The sequence below is a fragment of the Engraulis encrasicolus genome, chromosome 17 (assembly GCF_034702125.1).
Source record: "Engraulis encrasicolus isolate BLACKSEA-1 chromosome 17, IST_EnEncr_1.0, whole genome shotgun sequence".
Classification (NCBI taxonomy): Eukaryota; Metazoa; Chordata; class Actinopteri; order Clupeiformes; family Engraulidae; genus Engraulis; species Engraulis encrasicolus.
Genome location: NC_085873.1, coordinates 1,060,248 through 1,079,756, shown reverse-complemented (window position 1 = coordinate 1,079,756; position 19,509 = coordinate 1,060,248). Strand labels below are relative to the sequence as shown.

The 19,509-nt window shown below is 40.5% G+C and overlaps 1 protein-coding gene and 1 long non-coding RNA gene across 3 annotated transcripts; both read right to left on the bottom strand.

Moving 5' to 3' along the window:
• Positions 1–261: 261 nt before the first annotated feature.
• Positions 262–4,526, bottom strand: LOC134467141 (uncharacterized). Its single transcript, XR_010038458.1, has 3 exons — positions 4,419–4,526; positions 3,381–3,505; positions 262–480 (listed from the first exon to the last, which is right to left on the bottom strand). It is a non-coding gene; the product is annotated as an uncharacterized LOC134467141 (long non-coding RNA).
• A 788-nt stretch (positions 4,527–5,314) lies between these two features.
• On the bottom strand, positions 5,315–18,683 carry LOC134467139 (cytochrome P450 2K1-like). Of its 2 annotated transcripts, none has more exons than XM_063221055.1 (9): positions 18,480–18,683; positions 16,786–16,948; positions 16,455–16,604; positions 15,803–15,963; positions 9,179–9,373; positions 8,798–8,930; positions 8,413–8,597; positions 7,925–8,066; positions 5,315–5,746 (listed from the first exon to the last, which is right to left on the bottom strand). In XM_063221055.1, the coding sequence occupies exons 1-9, from the start codon at positions 18,681–18,683 to the stop codon at positions 5,559–5,561; spliced, it is 1,521 nt and encodes a 506-aa protein (XP_063077125.1). In that variant the 3' UTR covers positions 5,315–5,558. The 2 variants fall into 2 exon arrangements, with proteins under 2 accessions (XP_063077125.1, XP_063077126.1); XM_063221056.1 differs by having other exon boundaries at positions 8,798–8,939; positions 9,194–9,373.
• Positions 18,684–19,509: the final 826 nt, after the last annotated feature.

Below are 19,509 nucleotides of genomic sequence, written 5' to 3'. Positions count from 1 at the left end.
GACAAGGAAATGTCACCAAAAAGTGTGTCCTTCGATAAGATGAAAAGATAAAAGTGAATGGATGCACATGCTCTCTTTCTCCCTCTTATTCAGTCAGTCTTTCACTGTTTATGCATGTGAGAGGAAGAAAGTGATGTGATTAATTATTTAGTCCTTTAATAATTTACTTCATTCACTTCTTTCACTCTCTTATTCATTCAGATGAATAAATTGTAAGAAGTTAAAAACGTTTTCTAAAGAGTTAATTGTTTTCTTCTAGTTCTTTCACTCACTCATTCAATGCTTGTGAATAAATAAAGTGTTGTTGTTTTTTTTTAAGTGTCATACACAGGTTTCCATGTGCATACACTGCTAGCAATGCAAGTGTAATGTGTAAAATAGTGTTGGTTTAGAAGAGGCCTTTACTCTACTCTTCTTCTGGTTGAGTTGTCTGCAAGTGGGCAGGGCGCTGAACTCTTCTCTCGAGACCTCCTGCAGAGTCTGAAAACATGAAGACAAATAACAAGCCAGGGGTCTGTTTCTCGAAAGCGTCTTTGCTATCGTCGTTAGCAAAGTCCTTCGTACGAGCGACTCAACTCTCTCTCGACAGCGACGCTCACCACTAAATCCAAGGGAATGGTAAGACGGTCTTAAGACGGTTAGCAACGACAAGAATTGAGAAACGGACCCCAGGTTAGTCACTCACACACCTTTAAAGGTCTCCTTCCCGCAGAGGATGGTTCATTACTTGCACCAGGGTTGTCAAACATAAGGCCCAGGGGCCCGATGCAGCCCACCAGATGGTTTAGTACAGCCTCAGACTTGGAAAAAAAAGCTAAGAATGTCAAATAAGAAGTAAATATCTTACCCATTAAGGTGCCGCGGGTGTCTGAGATTTAAAGTTTGCAGTACTTGAGAACAAATCCTGCTTTTTGGCTTTGAGATGATTGCAAAATATCATACTGTAAGTGGCCCCTAGGTTTGACACCCCAAACTTGCACTGTTTGAAATGTGACGAGTAACTATGAGTTGTATTTGCATTCTGCATGGGACAATGTTATGTTATTTTACCTTCATTGCCTGCATTAACTATGGGCAGGAAATGCACAACAAATAGACAAATCAGAAAAAGACCCCATAGCTGTACATGCGCGCACACGCGTACAAGTGCATGTAAACACACACACACACACACACACACACACACACACACACACACACACACACACACACACACACACACACACACACACACACACACACACACACACACACACACACACACCTTTCTCAGCTATTCACAAACTGGTAGACACAAAAAATAATACAACAATACACTAGAACGGCAAGCAATAACTTTCTGCTCAATAGAGTTGGGGTCCAACCGAAAGACCATTTCTCCACTCCATCTGATATCCACTATCACACAAAACAGACTAATGCCTTCCCTTCCAACAAATAAATAATAATAAAAAAGGAGAGAATAAATAAAAACTAATAAATAAGTAAAGTGATTTTCCCATTCTGACTGATATCGACCATCACAGCACACAGACTAGCTTCTGCCGTTCCACATAAAAAACAATCCAATAAAGGAATAAAATATTAATAGAAATAAACACAACAGATTGGTCAGACCAAGATAAGACATTCAGCATATACCCTTTTCACGCCCTCAATTTCTCCTCGAGAAGAATTCTCTGCAGGCCATTTCTCCCAGGTGATTTTGTAATGGTTAAATCATCACCACCATGAAGACAAAATGGAAATGGAAATTTCTTCACGTTCACACAAGACAAAACTATTTAAACCTGCCCTGCATCCTTTCCAACTTTCCCATTTTGAATAAGACAAACATCACATCTGGTTTATCCAGCAATCTGGGACTATCAAAAGGGCAAGTTGAGGCTTTAAAAAGACAGCCTTTAGAGTGGCTTGAATTTAAAAATCTCTCGATCTTAACTTCATGCCTGGCTTTTTTGTTTGTTTTTTTGTATTTGAACGATGTGAAAAGGGTGTGTGTGTGTGTGTGTGTATGTGTGTGTGTGTGTGTGTGTGTGTGTGTGTGTGTGTGTGCGTGTGTACAGAATGTCGTGCATGTGGGTGATGAATGTGTTGGTAATTGTATGCATATACAGTAAGTGAGCATGCATGCGTGCGTGCATTCGAGCACACATGCACACACTCAGACGTGTGCATGCACACACGCATGCAAACACGTGCACGCGCACACACACACACACACACACACACACTTACGGGAGTGTGCAAGCACACTTACACTCACATTCACACACACACACACACACACACACACACACACACACACACACACACACACACACACACACACACACACACACACACACACACACACACACACACACACACACACACACACACATAAAACACAGAGATATGCCCACAAAACACATGCCCCTATAGGCTACTGAAAGAAAGACACATGGACTGACACACGCATACAATGCTCGTGTAGCACATAACACACACAAGTGCATGCACACAAGCACGCACGCACGCACACACACACACAGAATGTCAGCAAGTGACATTCTGACATCTGATGGTAGCTTACATTTCATAAAGACAGCACCTGGTATTCCTTGAGCAGTCAAACTAAAGTGTAGAGTGCCCCCTTGTGGCTGTGACACACATTACAAGAGAAAGGAGAAACATCACCACATTACAACGTCTATCGCTCTGCTTTATGTTGATGGGAAGAAATACAAATAAAAAATAAAAATAACAATCCAGATTTGCAAAATTGATGACAACTGCATAGTTAAAATGAGCTGGAGTTTTTTCAAAGACAGTTGAAGACTTTTGTATAAAACACTGGATGATCTCAAAAGTGCAGCTTACTCTTACTCTTACTCTTAGAAAGGTTGACTGAAATCCATTTGCACTTGATGTTGCAGACCCCATAGACATATAAATATTTAAAAATATTATATTATATAACACCCTATGGTAAATGTACGGTGTATCTGTACAGCCTCACTGTCATTTGTAACTAATTGGTGAAGGTGATGGCATTAGCCAGTTGAGTGGAAATTAGGTGTTGTAAATTACACCTTGTTACAGCCATCATTACTGCCCTACAAAGGCAAAATGAAGTAACTACACTGCCCTACAAAAGCAAACTGAAGGTGTAAAATCTGTGCGGGAAAAAAAACTTGTTTTTGCCTTCGTGTTAGGAGGATTCTTCCGACTCTCCATCAGAAATATACCAGTCCATCATTTAGATTGTGCAAGTAAGTGCTATTGTTGTGTGACAGGCATTACAGCAGTTATTCAGTCTTGCCTCTTCATGTTGAAGTTGACCTATAAAACCTATGCTTACTTAGATGATAATGTTGTGTTGATTTTCATTTACTTACAGCATGATGATTGGCCTGCACCCTGATCAGTTTTGCTGTCCATCTGAGTTCCACACTACAGTATGTGAGGCGTGTGTGAATGTCGAGGAGCAAACAACAATCCAACTGTACTCTTCAGTGTCCTGCTGCTAAATGAGTGTCTGTATACTCAGGTAAGGTTTTAGAACAATCTCCAAGGACACACAATACAGTTCTTGTGACATCACAGACAAGTGACCACATTGGAATACAGTGGCAGGCTAACATGCATCTGTTCAAGAGACTATCACCCTAAGGTGAATCTGGCTTGAATCCTTTGCTGAGCTCATACTATGTACAAAGACAAAGTGCAGTGACTACATATTTTGGCAAACTGGACAATATCGAAGTTAATATCAACGCTTTGAAAGCATTTATGTCACTTTTAATGTTGCCACCACTTGTAGGGTAGTATAAAGGAGCTCTGGAACGTTGTCTCTCCCTGTCTCTCTGTCTCCCTCTTTCTCTCTGTCTGTTTGTGTGTTTCTATATCTGTGTGTGCGCTTGTGTGTCTGTGTGCGTCTGTGTGTGTGTGTGTGTGTGTGTGTACCTTATGACTGTGTATCTGTACATTCTGCCTCACTGTCATTTGTAACTAATTGGTCCAGGTGATGGCGTTAGCCAGTGGAGTGGAAATGAGATGTTGTAAATTACTGGCCTAGCACACCTTGTTATAGCTATCAGGAACATGTACAAAGGCAAAGTGTTGTAACTACACTGCCCTACACAGGCAAAATGCAGTAACTACACTATTCTACAAAAGCAAACTGCAGTAACTAAAGGTGTAAAAGCTGTGCAATAAAAAAGACTTGTTTTTGCCTTCATGTTAGGAGGATTCTTCCGACTCTCCATCAGAAATATACCAGTCCATCATTTCGACTGTGCAAGTAAGTGCTATTGTGGTGTTAGAGGCATTACAACAGTTATTCAGTCTTTGAATAACTTGAGCTATAAATAAATTGAGCTATAAAACCTATGCTTACTCAGACGATAATGCTGTGATGATTTTCATGTACTTACAGCATGATGATTGACCTGCACCCTGATCAGTTTTGCTGTCCATCTGAGTTCCACACTATGTGAGGCAAGTGTAAATGTCCAGGAGAAAACAACAATCCAACTGTCTTCTTCAGTCTTGCTGCTAAATGAGTGTCTGTATACTCAGGTAAGGGTTTAGAACCATCTCCATGGACACATAATACAGTTCTAATGACATCACAGACAAGTGACCACATTGGAATACAGTGGCTAACAAAGAAGGTGGATCTAACCACATTTTATAATGATAGCCAGTACAATTCACAATACACGTCTACTTATGAGTAGGTATAGGTCCATGCAAGTGTCTGGGATGATGGGGTATGTCTTTATTGGTGTTATATCACATGTAGACAACATAGATATTTAGAAATTTGGATGCATAATTTATTTTTCCATGAATTTTATAGGCCAAAATATATGAGTCTTGTACATTTTCAGCAATATAATGTAGGGTTAGATTGAAACCGAATCCTGTAGGAGGGTGGGTTGGATCCTAACCCTTGCTATATCACATCTGGATGTGCTTTAAAGAAATATGTGGGTTTAATAGCCTTATATAAATTTATAACTGTTAGAATAACTGCACAATGGATTTGAATAAAAATCATAGCATTTCAATGCAAGGCAAAGTACATTGCAGTTCTAACTAAGGTGCAGTAAAAGAGGAATGCAGGAAATTGGGAGATATCTTATTGCACATTATGTATTATCTAGAGTATAACTTACGCCTTTAGAAAACATATGGATTATATACTGTAGCTCAATAAACATTATAAAGCTATTTAAGACCCAAAACTCAGAACCATTCAATGAATGCATTTCAAAGTAATGTAAAGTATATTACAGAACTTAAGTATGTAGATGAATGTTGCAGCTGGTACATGTCTTAATACACATTTTATCCCACAAAGAGCAAATAAACCTTAAGAAAATACATGGATTACATAGCTTGATACACATTACATGTTTTGAACAGAACTTTGAACAAGACTGGGTGCGCACGCCGACGCGGTCAGTGTAAAAGGCTGAGTAGAACACACTGTCCGAAAATAGTCGGAAAGACCGCAGTCTTCTCGCTGCCTCCACGCCACGCTCTTGTGTGTAACTGGACTTAGAAACCTAGGAGCGGCCCAATGCACACAGCATATGGGGAGAAGGGTTTAGTGTTGCTCCCAACACTGGCGTGAGGTCCAGTTCATCCTCTGACACACCAGGGGGCGCAGTGAAGCGGAAGCGTTGAAGGAGAGAGGTGAGGAAGAGGAAGACTTCCATCCTGGCCAGACTCTCTCCTGGACATGCCCGGCGGCCTAAGGGCAAATACAAAGTATGAAGTCACACAAACCTCAACTGAAATGACCTCAATGCTCATTCACAGACATTATGTGTAACAACTGTTTGAATCTGACAACTGCTTAAATTATTTAAACATCGATGAGGTGGTGGTGATGCCTCAGATAATGCATTTAATACATCCTGGATGGAAGGGCTTGTGGCCGGACAACGCCCCCTTGAATCTATTGATCGCAGCATAGATGAACTTGTCGCTCACAATCGCCAGATGGAATTGATCGGCTTGGAAGCAAGGTTGCTTGAACTTCAACCGTATGTGAAACGTGTTGGCAGTCACATAAGAATCCCGGCAGACTAGAAAAGGAATGTCTGCCTACCCAAAACAAAAAATCTTCTCTTTCTTTCGGTGCCCTGCTATAGCGACCTGACCTCGGTCAGGACCCATTTATCTCCCCTTGGAGGACAAGCAATGTCTGGACTCTCTGCCTCCAAATACCAATGGACACCTGGAGTTGTTTTTCCCCTGCTGGGGGCTGTGCAAGACCGTACCCAGGGGCGCTGCCAGAAATGTTGGGCCGCATGAAAGATTCACATTTTGGGCCCCCTTAAGGGCCCCTCTCAGTGCTTGGGCCCCCTTAAGGGCTCCTATCAGTGCTTGGGCCCTTAGAATCTGTACCACTTTTCCCCCCCTAGCGGCCCCCATGCCCGTACCTCGGCGGCCTGAGTTATGGGCCACAGAGGGGATAAGCACTGTGGGTTTACATACAGTGTCCAAACTCGCCATCCAACCCGTGCCTGCAGTTCACCTAGCAGCGCTGTCGAGCGAGCGCAGCCCATAAGGCTGGCGCTATTCACACACAATTGTGCTCGCCGTCGGCTGAAACCTGACAATAGGCCTATTACTGTGGGTTCTGAGAAACCAATGTGGAGTTAAATCAAATGTACAATAACCTGGGAGTTATATCCTTCTGATTTCTTACAGGTTTGGCATTTAGGAGTTAGAATCCGCCAGCATCTTGCTAATGAAATTGCTTAACAGCAGTGGTGATCAGAGCAATGCAGCCGATCGACCAATTCAAACGCAGTGTGTGAAGCCACTCGTGACGTAATATTGACAATAAATTCGTATTTTACAAAGATCAAGCGAGTTTAAAAATCCAAACTAAGTGCTGTTTGAAAGGATAATTTATCCTGCCTTTGGGAAAAATAAAATGAAAACATGATACCAATTCTCTCCCAAGCAACGGCAGCATCTGTGGTTGAGCTCCATAGGAACCCATTCATTCTAACAGCATCTGCGCTCCTCCACACTCCTTGGTTGGCACCACTTAGTGGACAGTACCACCCGGGAAAAGTCGGGTCTCTCTTGTCTCTCGTAATAGCCATAAACCCTCTCTGGGATAAGCCAGCCAGTGCACCCCCCCCCCCCCCCCCCCCTACATTTAACGCCTCCTCTGTCTGTCTTAAGTGCAACCCAACCCCCCTCCCCCCCGGTTCATGCGATGTCATGCTAAATATGAGTTTTTTTGGTGCTGTCTTGATGTTGTAATTTTTACAATGTGGAGCCATATAATCCCTTTTTTCCCTCCTCATTCCTACCCTAATGTGTACTATACTGAGCATATAGGTGGTGGAGGTGTGTTTAAAATGAGCCCGTAGGGCAGCGGCCAGGGAATACTTGTACAGGGTATTCTTAAACGCAATTTCGCTATCAAATTCGATTGTCAATGACAAATAAAAACTCTTGATTCCTATATAATAAAATATTTAAGCTCTTAAGAGCAAGGTGACATTTTTTAGGTTCTAAAGTTTTTTCTTGCAGAGTTGCAGTCTAGGCCTAACACAAAAACAGCAACAATTAGAACAGTGATTGTCAACCTTTTTTTAATAAACGCCCCCTTGGCCTCATCACAAGCCTCCCAACGCCCACTTGGCCTTATCATAAGCCTGTCAACGCCCCCCATAGTACTAATAAAAATAAATGGACTAATGCCCCCCAATGGAAACTAAGCACCTCCCCTTTCAGATGCATCCTTCTCAATGCCCCCCCTAGAGCTTCCCAATGCCCCCTGGGGGGCTGTACCGCCCCCATTGAGAAAAAATAAATTAGAACAATGTTTACATAGGTGAGGAGGTATAATGTAGCATAGATATAGAACAATTGTTGTCTGGTTGGAATGACTAGTAATGTGTACCTGCAGAAAAAGGAAGAAAAGCGTCTCTCTTGACGAAGCGTCCCTGGTCATCCAGAAAGTGTTCTGGGTGGAACGTGTAGGGTTTGGTCCATTCAGACTCATCCCTCAACACTGATGTGAGCAGAGGAATAACAGGCGTGCCCTGGTGATGGGAGATAGATAGTCAGTCAACAAAATATGCATCCAAAACGGAATAATGGAATTACTATGTACTTACTCTGTTAGACTATAGCTCCAAGACTGGGCTAGAAGTTGAGACATCCCAGGTGTTAGCAATTGAGCTCAGCAGCATTGATCAGAATCAGGTTTATTGGCCAAATGCTGTACACTAAACAATACTGAGCATATACGAGGAATTTGACTCAGGCAGATGGTATATGCCATGTTCTCTGTCTACATTTTGTGGTATTTGTCTCCTCTGTTATTTGTGCATTTGTAATGTGTTGTGTTGATGCATGTTGATTTCATTTCTGAGTTTTATAGTGCACCTTTTCAATGAAGAATCCCTGGAAGTGGACATCAGAGCTGGTCTTGTGGCAAAGATTGAGAGGCACGATGTTGCCTATTCTCTGTATCTCGTGGATCACTGCGTCAGTGTAGGGAAGGCTTTTCCTGTCCTCCACTACTGGCTGTCTGCCACCGACCACCCTGTCAATCTCCTCATGGACCCTCTCTTAATTATATGCACAAATAAAGTGTTCAAACCAAGTGAGCAAAACCGGCAGTGGAAGGACTTCATTCAGCAAATGACAGTACACTTCTGACCTCAAGACAGAAATGATGGAAATATTTCAATTTTCGGACAGAGTAATAAGTATTTAATCAGAATGAAGACTTGATGACATTAGAGTAGCTACAGCTTGGTGTTCTTACCCTGTATGTGTGGGTACTTGGCCATGAGCAGGAGGCCCCAGCGCATTGTGGTCCCCGAGGTGTCAGTGCCTGCGGCAAACAAGTCTTCTACACAGTACAGTAGATTCTCCTCATGGAACAGACCAGCATTTTGCTCCAGTTTCTAGAAGATTCCATAAGAAATTAAAAAGAAGATGTGTATCTTAAAGACTTGTAGGCCTACAGAAAATCCCTATTCTGAAAATGTAAATTATGGAAATTCTTTTCTGCTCACAACTTCAGAATAATATCTGAACACTGGGGCAGAAAAAAGGAATTATCAAGTAGAAAGTTAGCTGAAGAGCCCAAAAATTGCTATTCATATTTTCATGTAAAATATGATTATTTCATGGTTCTAATAACTAAATTGTGCTCTACCTTTTCACCCTGTTGGTTGATGAGGAAAGAATCTATGAAGCAACGGCTGTCCTGTGTGTTCAGCGTCTTCCGGAGGTTGTTGGTGTAGCTCTGAATCTCCTCCAAGTTTGCTGTTGTACTCTTCTGGATCACTGCAACATTCCTGATTAGCGGTTTCAACCATGGAAACATGTTGTAGAGCTAAAGAGAATATGGCAACATGATGGTTCAAAATCAGAAAATAATGATTGTCGTTGAAGCAAAAATGTAGTTGAACAGATGATTCGGTAACACTTCCAAATAAGGGGCCATAATTAACAGTAAAGTAGCTACAACCTCATACTTAAGTAAGGGTTAATAACCATTACTTAATGCCACATTAGACACACATTAAGTAAGGGTTAACGTTCGGCGAGAAGGTCGCTACCGTGGAATAGCAGCACGACAGAGAGAATCTTTAGACCCCGACGCGGAGCGGAGGGGTCTTGTCCTCTCTGAAGTGCTGCTATTCCACAAAGCGACCGACTCGCCGAAAGTTAACCCGCTTATTATATGGATATACAGTACTTAAATGATTCACACATGGCGGGGACATTTCTTTAGGCCTATTTAATGTTAATTGTATTATGGTTTTTCATGTCAAAAGATTGTTGCTGCGCAAAAAGAAAACAGTGCCGTTGTGGAACACCGCTGACAGGTAGCCAGGACAAAAGGTGTTGTCTATCACAGCAGCTGATTAGAGTCTTGTTGAAAAGTCGCTTTAGCAGTGAAAAGTCTTGTTGCCATTGACAGCGGTCTGTTATAGACCAACCCATCCGTTATCGAAAAATAACAGACGTGCGAACGTTGGGGAGCCCCGTTGAAATGAATGGAGCATTCGACCGATGACGTCACACCATATAATAATTGTTATTAATGCATATGTAGAACATTAGTAAGCAGTTACTTAACTATTAGATAACTATTATCTTGTGTTACAAGTTAATAGCGTATTATTATTTAACTCATAGATAAATAAGGGCACAGTTAATAGTTAAGTAGCTATTAGGTCATACTTAACTAAGGACCTTAATTAACACTTGAAGAGTTCAGATGCAAAACCCCCTAACTCCATTTCTGAAGACCTGCACTTCTATATTTTTAGAGAACCCCGTTATTGGTTTGGTTTACATTCATGTACTTGATAATACATATAAATAGTTATATTACATAAATAAAATTCAAAAATATGCAATTTTGATAGCTTTATATTAAATAAAAATAAATTAAGATTATTTTCTGAAAAGGCACTTAGGGGGTTTTGCATCTGAACTCTTCACTTACTTAATACAAAAGTAAGGCATATCTAATGATTAAATAATACATAAATATTGGGTTTTGGGACCCTTATATTAGAGTTGGCTGAGGATAACTAATGGTTAATTAATAGATAGATATTGTTGTTTGGGACCCTTATATTAGAGTTGGCTGCGGATAACTAATGGTTAATTAATCGATAGATATTGGTGTTTGGGGCCCTTATAATAGAATTGGCTGAGCATACCTAATAGTTAATTAATTAATCTACTGTGACATCTAGTTTTCACTCATTCAAATCACTGTAATAGTGGCAACAGGAGCCATTATATAGCAAGGATTGGACGTACACTTCTCAATGATGGTGGGGTGATGAGATGTAATTTTTTCATGTACCACTTATTAGTTTTAATGGTAAAAACCCTGCAATAAATGCAGAACATTATGAAGAGTGATAGTTTTGAAGCGAGACTAAACCACTCCTCTGTGATAATTAGGTTAATGTTTGATAATATTAGCTCCAAGAAGAGCAGTGCATGATGGGTACGCAATGTACAGACAACAATATTTCGGTATTATTTAATCATTAGATATGCCTTGCTTTTGTATTAAGTAAGGTATGTATTAAGTATTGTGTTAATTAAGGTCCTTAGTTAAGTATGACCTAATAGCTACTTAACTATTAACTGTACCCTTACTTACTGTATCTATTAGTTAAATAATTACATGCTATGAACTTGAGACACATGGTAAGGGGACATATATATATAAGGGGCCATAATTAACAGCAAATTAGCTATAACCTAATACTTTAGTAAGGGTTAATAATCACTACTTAATGCCACATTAGACACATATAAATTGTTATTAATTCACATGTTAAACATTAGTAAGCAGTTACTTAACTATTAGATGACTATTACCATGTTTCACAAGTTCATAGCATATAATTATTTAACTTTGACACGATAGACCACAACATACTAATTGACCGCCTTGAATCTTGGGTAGGCTTGTCCGGTCACGTCTTAGAGTGGTTCAAAACATATATTACAGGAAGGCAGTTTTTTGTCACCATCGGAGAACACGTCTCCAACAAGTATGATGTGCCTTTTGGAGTTGCTCAGGGTAGTTGCTTGGGCCCTCTCCTCTTCTCTCTCTATATGTTGCCCCTGGGCTCCATCATCAGAGAGCACAATGTTGATTTTCATAGCTATGCCGATGACACTCAACTATATATCTCTGTCGAGCCTAGCCAAACCACTGCCATTCATGCCTTGACTAAATGCATGTCTGCCATCACAGATTGGATGAACAGTAACTTCCTAAAATTAAATGAGGATAAAACTGAAGTGTTGCTCATTGGGCCTAAGGAAAAACGTGCAAAACTCCACTCAAGCCTAGGTGACCTAAGCATACACATAAGGTTACTAGCCTAGGTGTGGTCATAGACTCGGATTTGAGCTTTGAGCCTCACATCAACAAGATAACAAAATCTGCTTTTTTCCATCTTAGAAATGTTAACAAAGTGCGCGGCTTGGCCCCCCAACAAGACGCTGAGAAACTTATTCCATGCCTTTGTCACCAGTAGGATAGACTACTGCAATGCTCTCTTCTCTGGTCTCCCAAAAAAATTAATTGACAAATTGCAACTCATTCAAAAATCTGCGCGGCAAGAATCCTAACAAGAACCAGAATGAGAGAGCACATCTCTCCTGTCTTGGCAGACCTGCACTGGTTACCTGTCTCTTACAGAATCGACTTTAAGATTCTGCTCACAGTATTTAAAGCATTAAATGGACTTGCCCCTAGCTATATCTCAGACATGCTCTCTTTTTATGCCCCTGCTCGAGCTCTCAGAGTCCACTAATGCCAAGCTGCTAAGGACCCCCCACCCCCGCAGAAGAAGATCGGCGACGCCGCGTTTGCCTGCTATGCGCCCAAGAGATGGAACGCCCTCCCCATCGAGATTCGATCAACCACCTCCGTCGACTCCTTTAAGAAGCAGCTGAAGACCCACCTCTTCATCCTTGCCAACTCCTAGCTGCCAAGGCGTCATAGTGTCCCAGCTGCCGCAGGCGCCTTACTACTCGCAACCAGCCTGGCAGGGGGCTCCCCTAGGTGGCCGCTGGTTCTCTGCCTGAGGTTTCTTCTGACTATAGGGGGTCTTTTTTTTCTCAGACTTCACTGAGCTTTTTTTCCCCCTTACAAACGATGAATCAAGCGAAAGGGAGTTTTTCCTCACCCCTGATGCCACCAAGGGCCGCACATGAGCGACCACCAATCTCTGTGTGACTATCTATGACTTATGATAGGCCCAGCCACTATGGACCTTACACATCTAAGAATCCTGGTCCTATCATACGTTGACCTTATGACTCTACATTCTCTGTCTATCTCTTCTTCCTCTGCCTTCCTGCTTTTTCTGCCTCTCCTCTATACCTCTCCTTTTAAATCTATCTCTAAAAATGTTTTTTTTTTTTTCCATTTGTTAAGCACTTTGAGTTACATGCCTTGTATGAAACAGTGCTATACAAATACAATTATTATTATTATTATTATTAACTAATAGATAAGTAAGGGTACAGTTAATAGTTAAGTAGCTATTAGGTCATACTTAACTAAGGACCTTAATTAACACTTACTTAATACAAAAGCAAGGCATATCTAATGATTAAATAATACCGAAATATTGTTGTCTGTAGATTGCGTACCCATCATGCACTGCACTTCTTGGAGCTAATATTCTCAAACATTAACTTAATTATCACAAAGGAATGGTTTAGTTTTGCTTCAAAACTATTACTCTTCATAATGTTCTGCATTTATTGTAGGGGTTTTATCATTAAAATTAATAAATGGTACATGAAAAAATTACATCTCATCACCCCACCATCATTGAGAAGTGAACGTCTAATCCTTGCTATATAATGGCTCCTTTTGCAACTATTACAGTGATTTGAAGGAGTGAAAACTAGATGTCACAGTAGATTAATTAATTAACTATTAGGTATGCTCGGCCAACGCTATTATAAGGGTCCCAAACACCAATATCTATCGATTAATTAACCATTAGTTATCCGCAGCCAACTCTAATATAAGGGTCCCAAACAACAATATCTATCTATTAATTAACCATTAGTTATCCTCAGCCAACTCTAATATAAGGGTCCCAAAACTCAATATTTAAGTATTAATTAACCATTAGTTATGCCTTACTTTTGTATTAAGTAAGTGTTAATTTTGGTCCTTAGTTAAGTATGATCTGATAGCTACTTAACTATTAACTGTGCCCTTACTTATCTCTTAGTTAAATAATAATATGCTATTAACTTGTAACACAAGGTAATAGTTATGTAATAGTTAAGTAACTGCTTGCTAATGCATCAATAACAATTAATATGTGTCTAATGTGGCATTAAGTAATGATTATTAACCCTTACTTAAGTATTAGGTTGTAGCTACTTTACTGTTAATTATGGCCCCTTATTTGGAAGTGTTACCGATGATTCTGCTATAAGTCAGAGCACATCATATATTAAAGGGACACTGTGCAGGAAATGGTCAAAAAAGGTACTGCAACTATGCTGCTCATTGAAACTGGGCTGCCTATTGCCAAATTTGATCTTTACATGAAAGTTTTCTAAGTAATAAACAAATATTTTCTGGTATGGTCCAAGTTTTTGGGAAATTCAAAATGGCGGACCATGGAGAAGATCCCCCTTTTCATGTATGAAAAGTGGAATTTTCCCAGTCATAATGAATACTTAGAATTTGATGGTGGTGGTAAGTATTCATGAAAAAGGTAACATTAGTGAATGGGCAGCATGAATTCTGGAAATAAACAACTAAAAATCTCACACAGTGTCCCTTTAAATCATTACACTGAATGCCATGTTTAGGTTTTAGCCGAACTTTCTATTCATGCCATAAGCACATAGTATGTGGGTCATTCTATAATTAGAGTAACGTTTAAGTCCATGTGCTTAGTTTGTCAATTCCACAAACTTTTAAAGGAACAGTCCACCCTTTTTTTATTTTCACATATTTACTGTATTTCCAAGTATTATTCATGAATGTGCATATCATTTTCGTCTATGTGTTTGCATTACCTAGTTTAACAGTACAGCCAAATTAAGACTAGAGACATACATACACACATCTTAGAGAGGCTTAATTGTTCCTCAACTGTGTTGTGAACATATTCAGAAGAACCTGATTTGAAAATTACGTATATTTACAAGCATACAGATAAAGCTGGCAAAACATGAATTGAGTGAGGTCTTGTGGTGAAAGCTCTGAGGTCACAATAAAAAATGGCAGAAATGTCAAGCTGTGTTATCGTCAACTGTGTCACATTAGCTGTGACAGTTGTTATGACAGTTGTTATGGCACAGAATGGTTTTGTCACTTAAAATGCTTGTTGATGGACTTAAGCACTTTCAAACAAGTGTGTTTCAAATGTGTAGTATTTATATATATATGCCTATATTTAAGATGGCATAACATTTGTCCGTAACATGGTTTACAAAATAAAAAAGCAAATGTTCATTTTCATTCAATTTGAAAAATAATAATAATTTCAGATTACGATTGGCAATTACTTAGTTTGGATACTTAAGGGTGTATATCAAGGAAACATATATTGGGGGAAAAAGAAACACAAAAAACTGAAATATACCTCTACTTATAGAATGACCCATAGCATGTCCCTTTGTTCATATTATATCCTATAACTTGTACATTGAAGTATACAAATAGCATAATGTTAAGAAAGTTAATGTTTTCAAGTTAAAATGATGTAATAAGTGCAAATAGAGTGTCAGGATAGCCCTGCCATATGTAACTCAATGGGAGCCCATTGGGATGCATGTATAGAAGGAGTGTCACTGTATGCCTGTTGTTGCCATATGGCAACAAATTCATTTTCACCTTTTACAGAGCAAGTATAACTCAATATTTTGATTAAATGATGAAAAATGAAAGTTTACACAGCCTAGATTTATGTTGAATTTTATTATGATGAAAATATATCTTGAAGTTTGGAAACTAACTATGTATAGATTCCCACTTTGGCGTGACCTTCACAGTGTGGCACATCCACATGAAAGGGGTGGGAAAACAGGATTTCCTAATTAGGTAATGTCATAAAACTGATAAATATTTCAAAATGAAAGTCCCATTTTCACACACAATGGGAAAGTGGTGGATATTTGTCATTATCTATTTAAAAACTCAAAAAAAGAATTTGTTGCCACATGGCAACGCCATGCCATAGAGGGTTAAGACCTTGTGAGAGCATGCAACAAAATAATGCTGTACTTGCCTACCCACCCGCACAGATGCAGTGCCACTGAGCCAAATAGCCTCATTTTCTCTGTTGACCATGGCCTTAAACCTTGCGTCATCATGCTCAAATCTGCTCCCATACACAATAGCAGAGATAACGTTGGAGGCAGCATAGTTCAATGGCTGTGTCGTATCAAACTGGGCACCTTTGTGGAGTAGAAAACAATGAAATTGGCAACCAAAGCATAGTTCTTGGATTCAATTTACACATCATTGTCTGTTGTCAATGGACCACACGCATGGTCTGCACATCGGCAAGCAAGAATAATCACAATTTCCCAGGTGAAAGGGCAAGTCATTCCACTGAATTATTAGGCCAGGCCATGCCCTGCTAGTTACACAACACCTTCAGCGTTGCTTCTAGTCAGGCCAGGAGCAATACAAATACCATCTCTGAGCTCTCGAAAAATCGAGAACTCCTCCCACTTTGATGGGAAGCAAACAACCAGCAGCAAACCAAGGGAGGCGGGTCAACCAAGCCATTTGGGAAATGTTAATTGTTATGCTCTTGGTCAGACCAAGTCTCGAAGAGATTTGAAAATCGATGATAATCAGGCTACTGAATTACTTGGATGAAAATGATTGAGGGGGGCGCTGTGGCGCAGAAGAAAACAATTTGAGATAGGTCTGACCTCACCTTTTAAATTTTCAAGGACTCGTATGAGATGTTGAGCCTCCTCGATGATTTTCTCCTCTCCCATTTTTTTTCCCATTCCAAAATTGCGGAGGTTTGTGAGTGCAAAACGCCTCATCTCTCTCCAGTTCTCCCCATTGGAAAATATAATACCTGTGTCGAGAAAAAAAAGGAAAACATAATTGCAAACACAAAACAAGAAGCCACACTAATACTAAGTCTGGTTTTGTGACAGAAAATGACTAGCTCAACAGATTGGCAATTGGCTACATAGCTTCGTATGCAGTAGGCTATGTAAGGATACATGTGCCAAGAGATCTAGTGTTTCTCGTACCATGGTTGTTGGAAATGGAGCGGCTCAAGGGTGATGTCTCCCTGTCTCCAAACTCCTCAGCATGGTTCACAAGTGCTTCCTTCACTGTCTTGTAACCCGCTAAGACTACCATTTTCTTGGGTCCGAGGTAAATGGTGAAGATGGAGCCGTATTTCTTAGAGAGCTTTGGGCCACCAAAGAAGACAAAACAAATGTAATTTAATTAGGCTACACAACTTACAATCTTCAGTAGGTTATTAACCTTAGTAAGGTAGACAAACCTGTCACAACCAGGCAAGCAAACAAGGCAATTTCCTTGAGACCCCAGATGAAAGAGAGAGAAAATGTAAACACCCAGTTGTTAAAATGGCCATTTAACGCAATATGGGAAATGTAAAATATTGAGGCTTGGGCTTCAGGGCGGGCCCCCTTGACACTTGGGCCCCGTAGGCCCATGCAATAATCTGTTCCTGTGCATTTGTATTCAAATGTTATCAATGACATGAATAAATACATTGCTGGTATAGCAGTAGCTCCCTAAATTCAGTGACCGGAAAATGCAATGATATGATCAAAATAGAGTATCTCTCGAAGGTGGAGCTGCTGAATAGTGTGAAGAGAAGAGGGTGGGGGAAAGTCCTTCTTTGCCTAGGGCCGCCAAATACCTTGAAATGGCCCTGAAGGAAGATGGATACTGTTGTTCAGTTCTGTGGTGGATTAGCCTGGCCATAGCAATCTGTAAGCTAAGCTTCCCTTTAATTATCACTTCCCCACACCTGGACTACGGTAGTCAACTCTGGATGATGAAAAACTGGACATTTAAATCATTTTGCCTATGGCTCCCTTCAATTAGAGTGCAGGGAAATGCAATTTCTCCCCTAGACAGACGATTAAAATGGGGAAATCAGAGAAAATGGGACTGGTGGCAACAGAACCTGCCGATCAGGTATGACCCGACTTCTCAGGATGCATTTCTTCCTGGCTAATCAGTACATGGGGACGGGGGAGGGATTGGAAGTCTTCACTGGCTACAAGCTACTTTGGCAATGGTGCCTTTTACAGTACATTATGTTGAGCGTTCACTTGTTCCACCGGAAACTGATGCACAATTATGTACAAAACAGGCCCACAAGGGGTTGTGAGGACTAGGCTAGTGGATGTGGATGCAACCTGAGATTAGAAACCACAATCCAATTGCAATATTTAAAAATAATTTGTACCGATGTGCCTTTTCAAGTCTAACGGGCAGTAAAGATGGACAAAAGGCTATTTCCCTGCCCACTCTGATCTTTGTTGTGCCTCCACAGCATTTCCGGTTTGTTTGTTCCGATTACGCTGCCCATATAGCCCCTATTCATGATTTACTTTAGCACATGGAACTGCCACCCAAATAGTAATGGAGCCGTCCTGGTCAGTGTTGCCAGATTTGTCTGATCAAAACCCGCCCAAAAGTGTTGCCAGATTTGTCTGATCAAAACCCGGCAAAATGTGCTAAATTCCGCCCAATTTCAACAAATTGCATTGGTTCCTATGGGCACAAAACTGCTTTAAAAAAACGCCAAATGGCCAGTTTTCCCCGTTTTCACCCGCAGGCGGCCATCACAATAAGCCCAATTGAGCGCGCAACCGCCCAAGTCTGGTAACACTGGTCCTGGTAACCATGGATATAAGGTGGATACATGTGTAGACAGCAGTAGCCTACCATCAGCCCTTACCTCACAGAGTGAACAGTCTAGTTCTTTCAGGTTTAGCAGCAGCAGGTTACCAAGAAGCGGTAGAGGTTTGGGCCCTGGAGGTGTTTTCCTCTTTTGTGTCTGTTTAACCCCCGTCAAGTGAAGACAGGCAAGCACCAACAACAGCACAGCGATCAGCAGTGGAAATGCACTAGGAGACTGTGTAAGTCCTTCTAGTACAGCCATAGTCACCTGAAAGCAGAGAGCAAAATAGTGTTGTTATTCAGGAGCATATTAAGTAGGCCTATTATTGTAAAATGGCCAGATTTCCGTATACACTACATTACTGCGAATATGTACATGTTGTACTGAAGTAATTCTGTCTGTACAAAATTGTCACCTGACTACAAGCAAAACACAACACACAATGGAAAATTCTGGGCAGAAAATGGAAGGTGGAGTATATGATATTTTTAGACAAAATGCATGCTGCCCATTCAGAATCTTTCCATCCTATCTTTTTCATCTGTAGGCCTACATTTACCACCACCATCAATTTCTAAGTATTCATAGGCCTACGTGAACAGGTGGATCTTCATCTCCACCATTTTTGATTACCAGCCATAAACATCTTTGGCAGAAAAAACACTTTTGTCCCACCAGTGAATGTTGGGTTATTGCTTAGTAAATACTCATGAAAAGATTACATTTGTAAATACATAATGTAGGCAGCATACATTTTGACAGCAAGTGACTGAAATTGAATACACTTCCTGTACAGATTTGCAACTCCCAACAATGATATGCAATATATAAGGGCAGAGTAGATTAGATTTTAGATGCATTTGGCATTGAACAGCTCACCTGGTGTTCCAGTAGTAGGTTGACCACTTCACTTGACTAACCACTGTGGCCGAGAAACTCTTTTTCATCCCGGAAGTTTCTTGCCCAAGCCCAGCCCACATTTTCATGAGGAGGAACTTGAACAAAGGTAACAACTACAGTACAGCTAGCTCCTCCAATCTCTTTATGGGCTTAAATTCTATTTATTGTTATTCTCAGAATTTGGCCA

Bases quoted from the DNA above. Each gene is read 5' to 3' on its own strand.
- LOC134467139 (XM_063221055.1), bottom strand. From the start codon at position 18,683: ATGGCTGTACTAGAAGGACTTACACAGTCTCCTAGTGCATTTCCACTG. The intron at 8,931-9,178 runs GTTATTAGAACC...TAGAAACTGGAG, and splicing joins AAAAGGTAGAGCACAATTTA to CAAAATGCTGGTCTGTTCCA. The intron at 5,747-7,924 runs GTACACATTACT...ATTTGCCCTTAG, and splicing joins TTTTCTTCCTTTTTCTGCAG to GCCGCCGGGCATGTCCAGGA.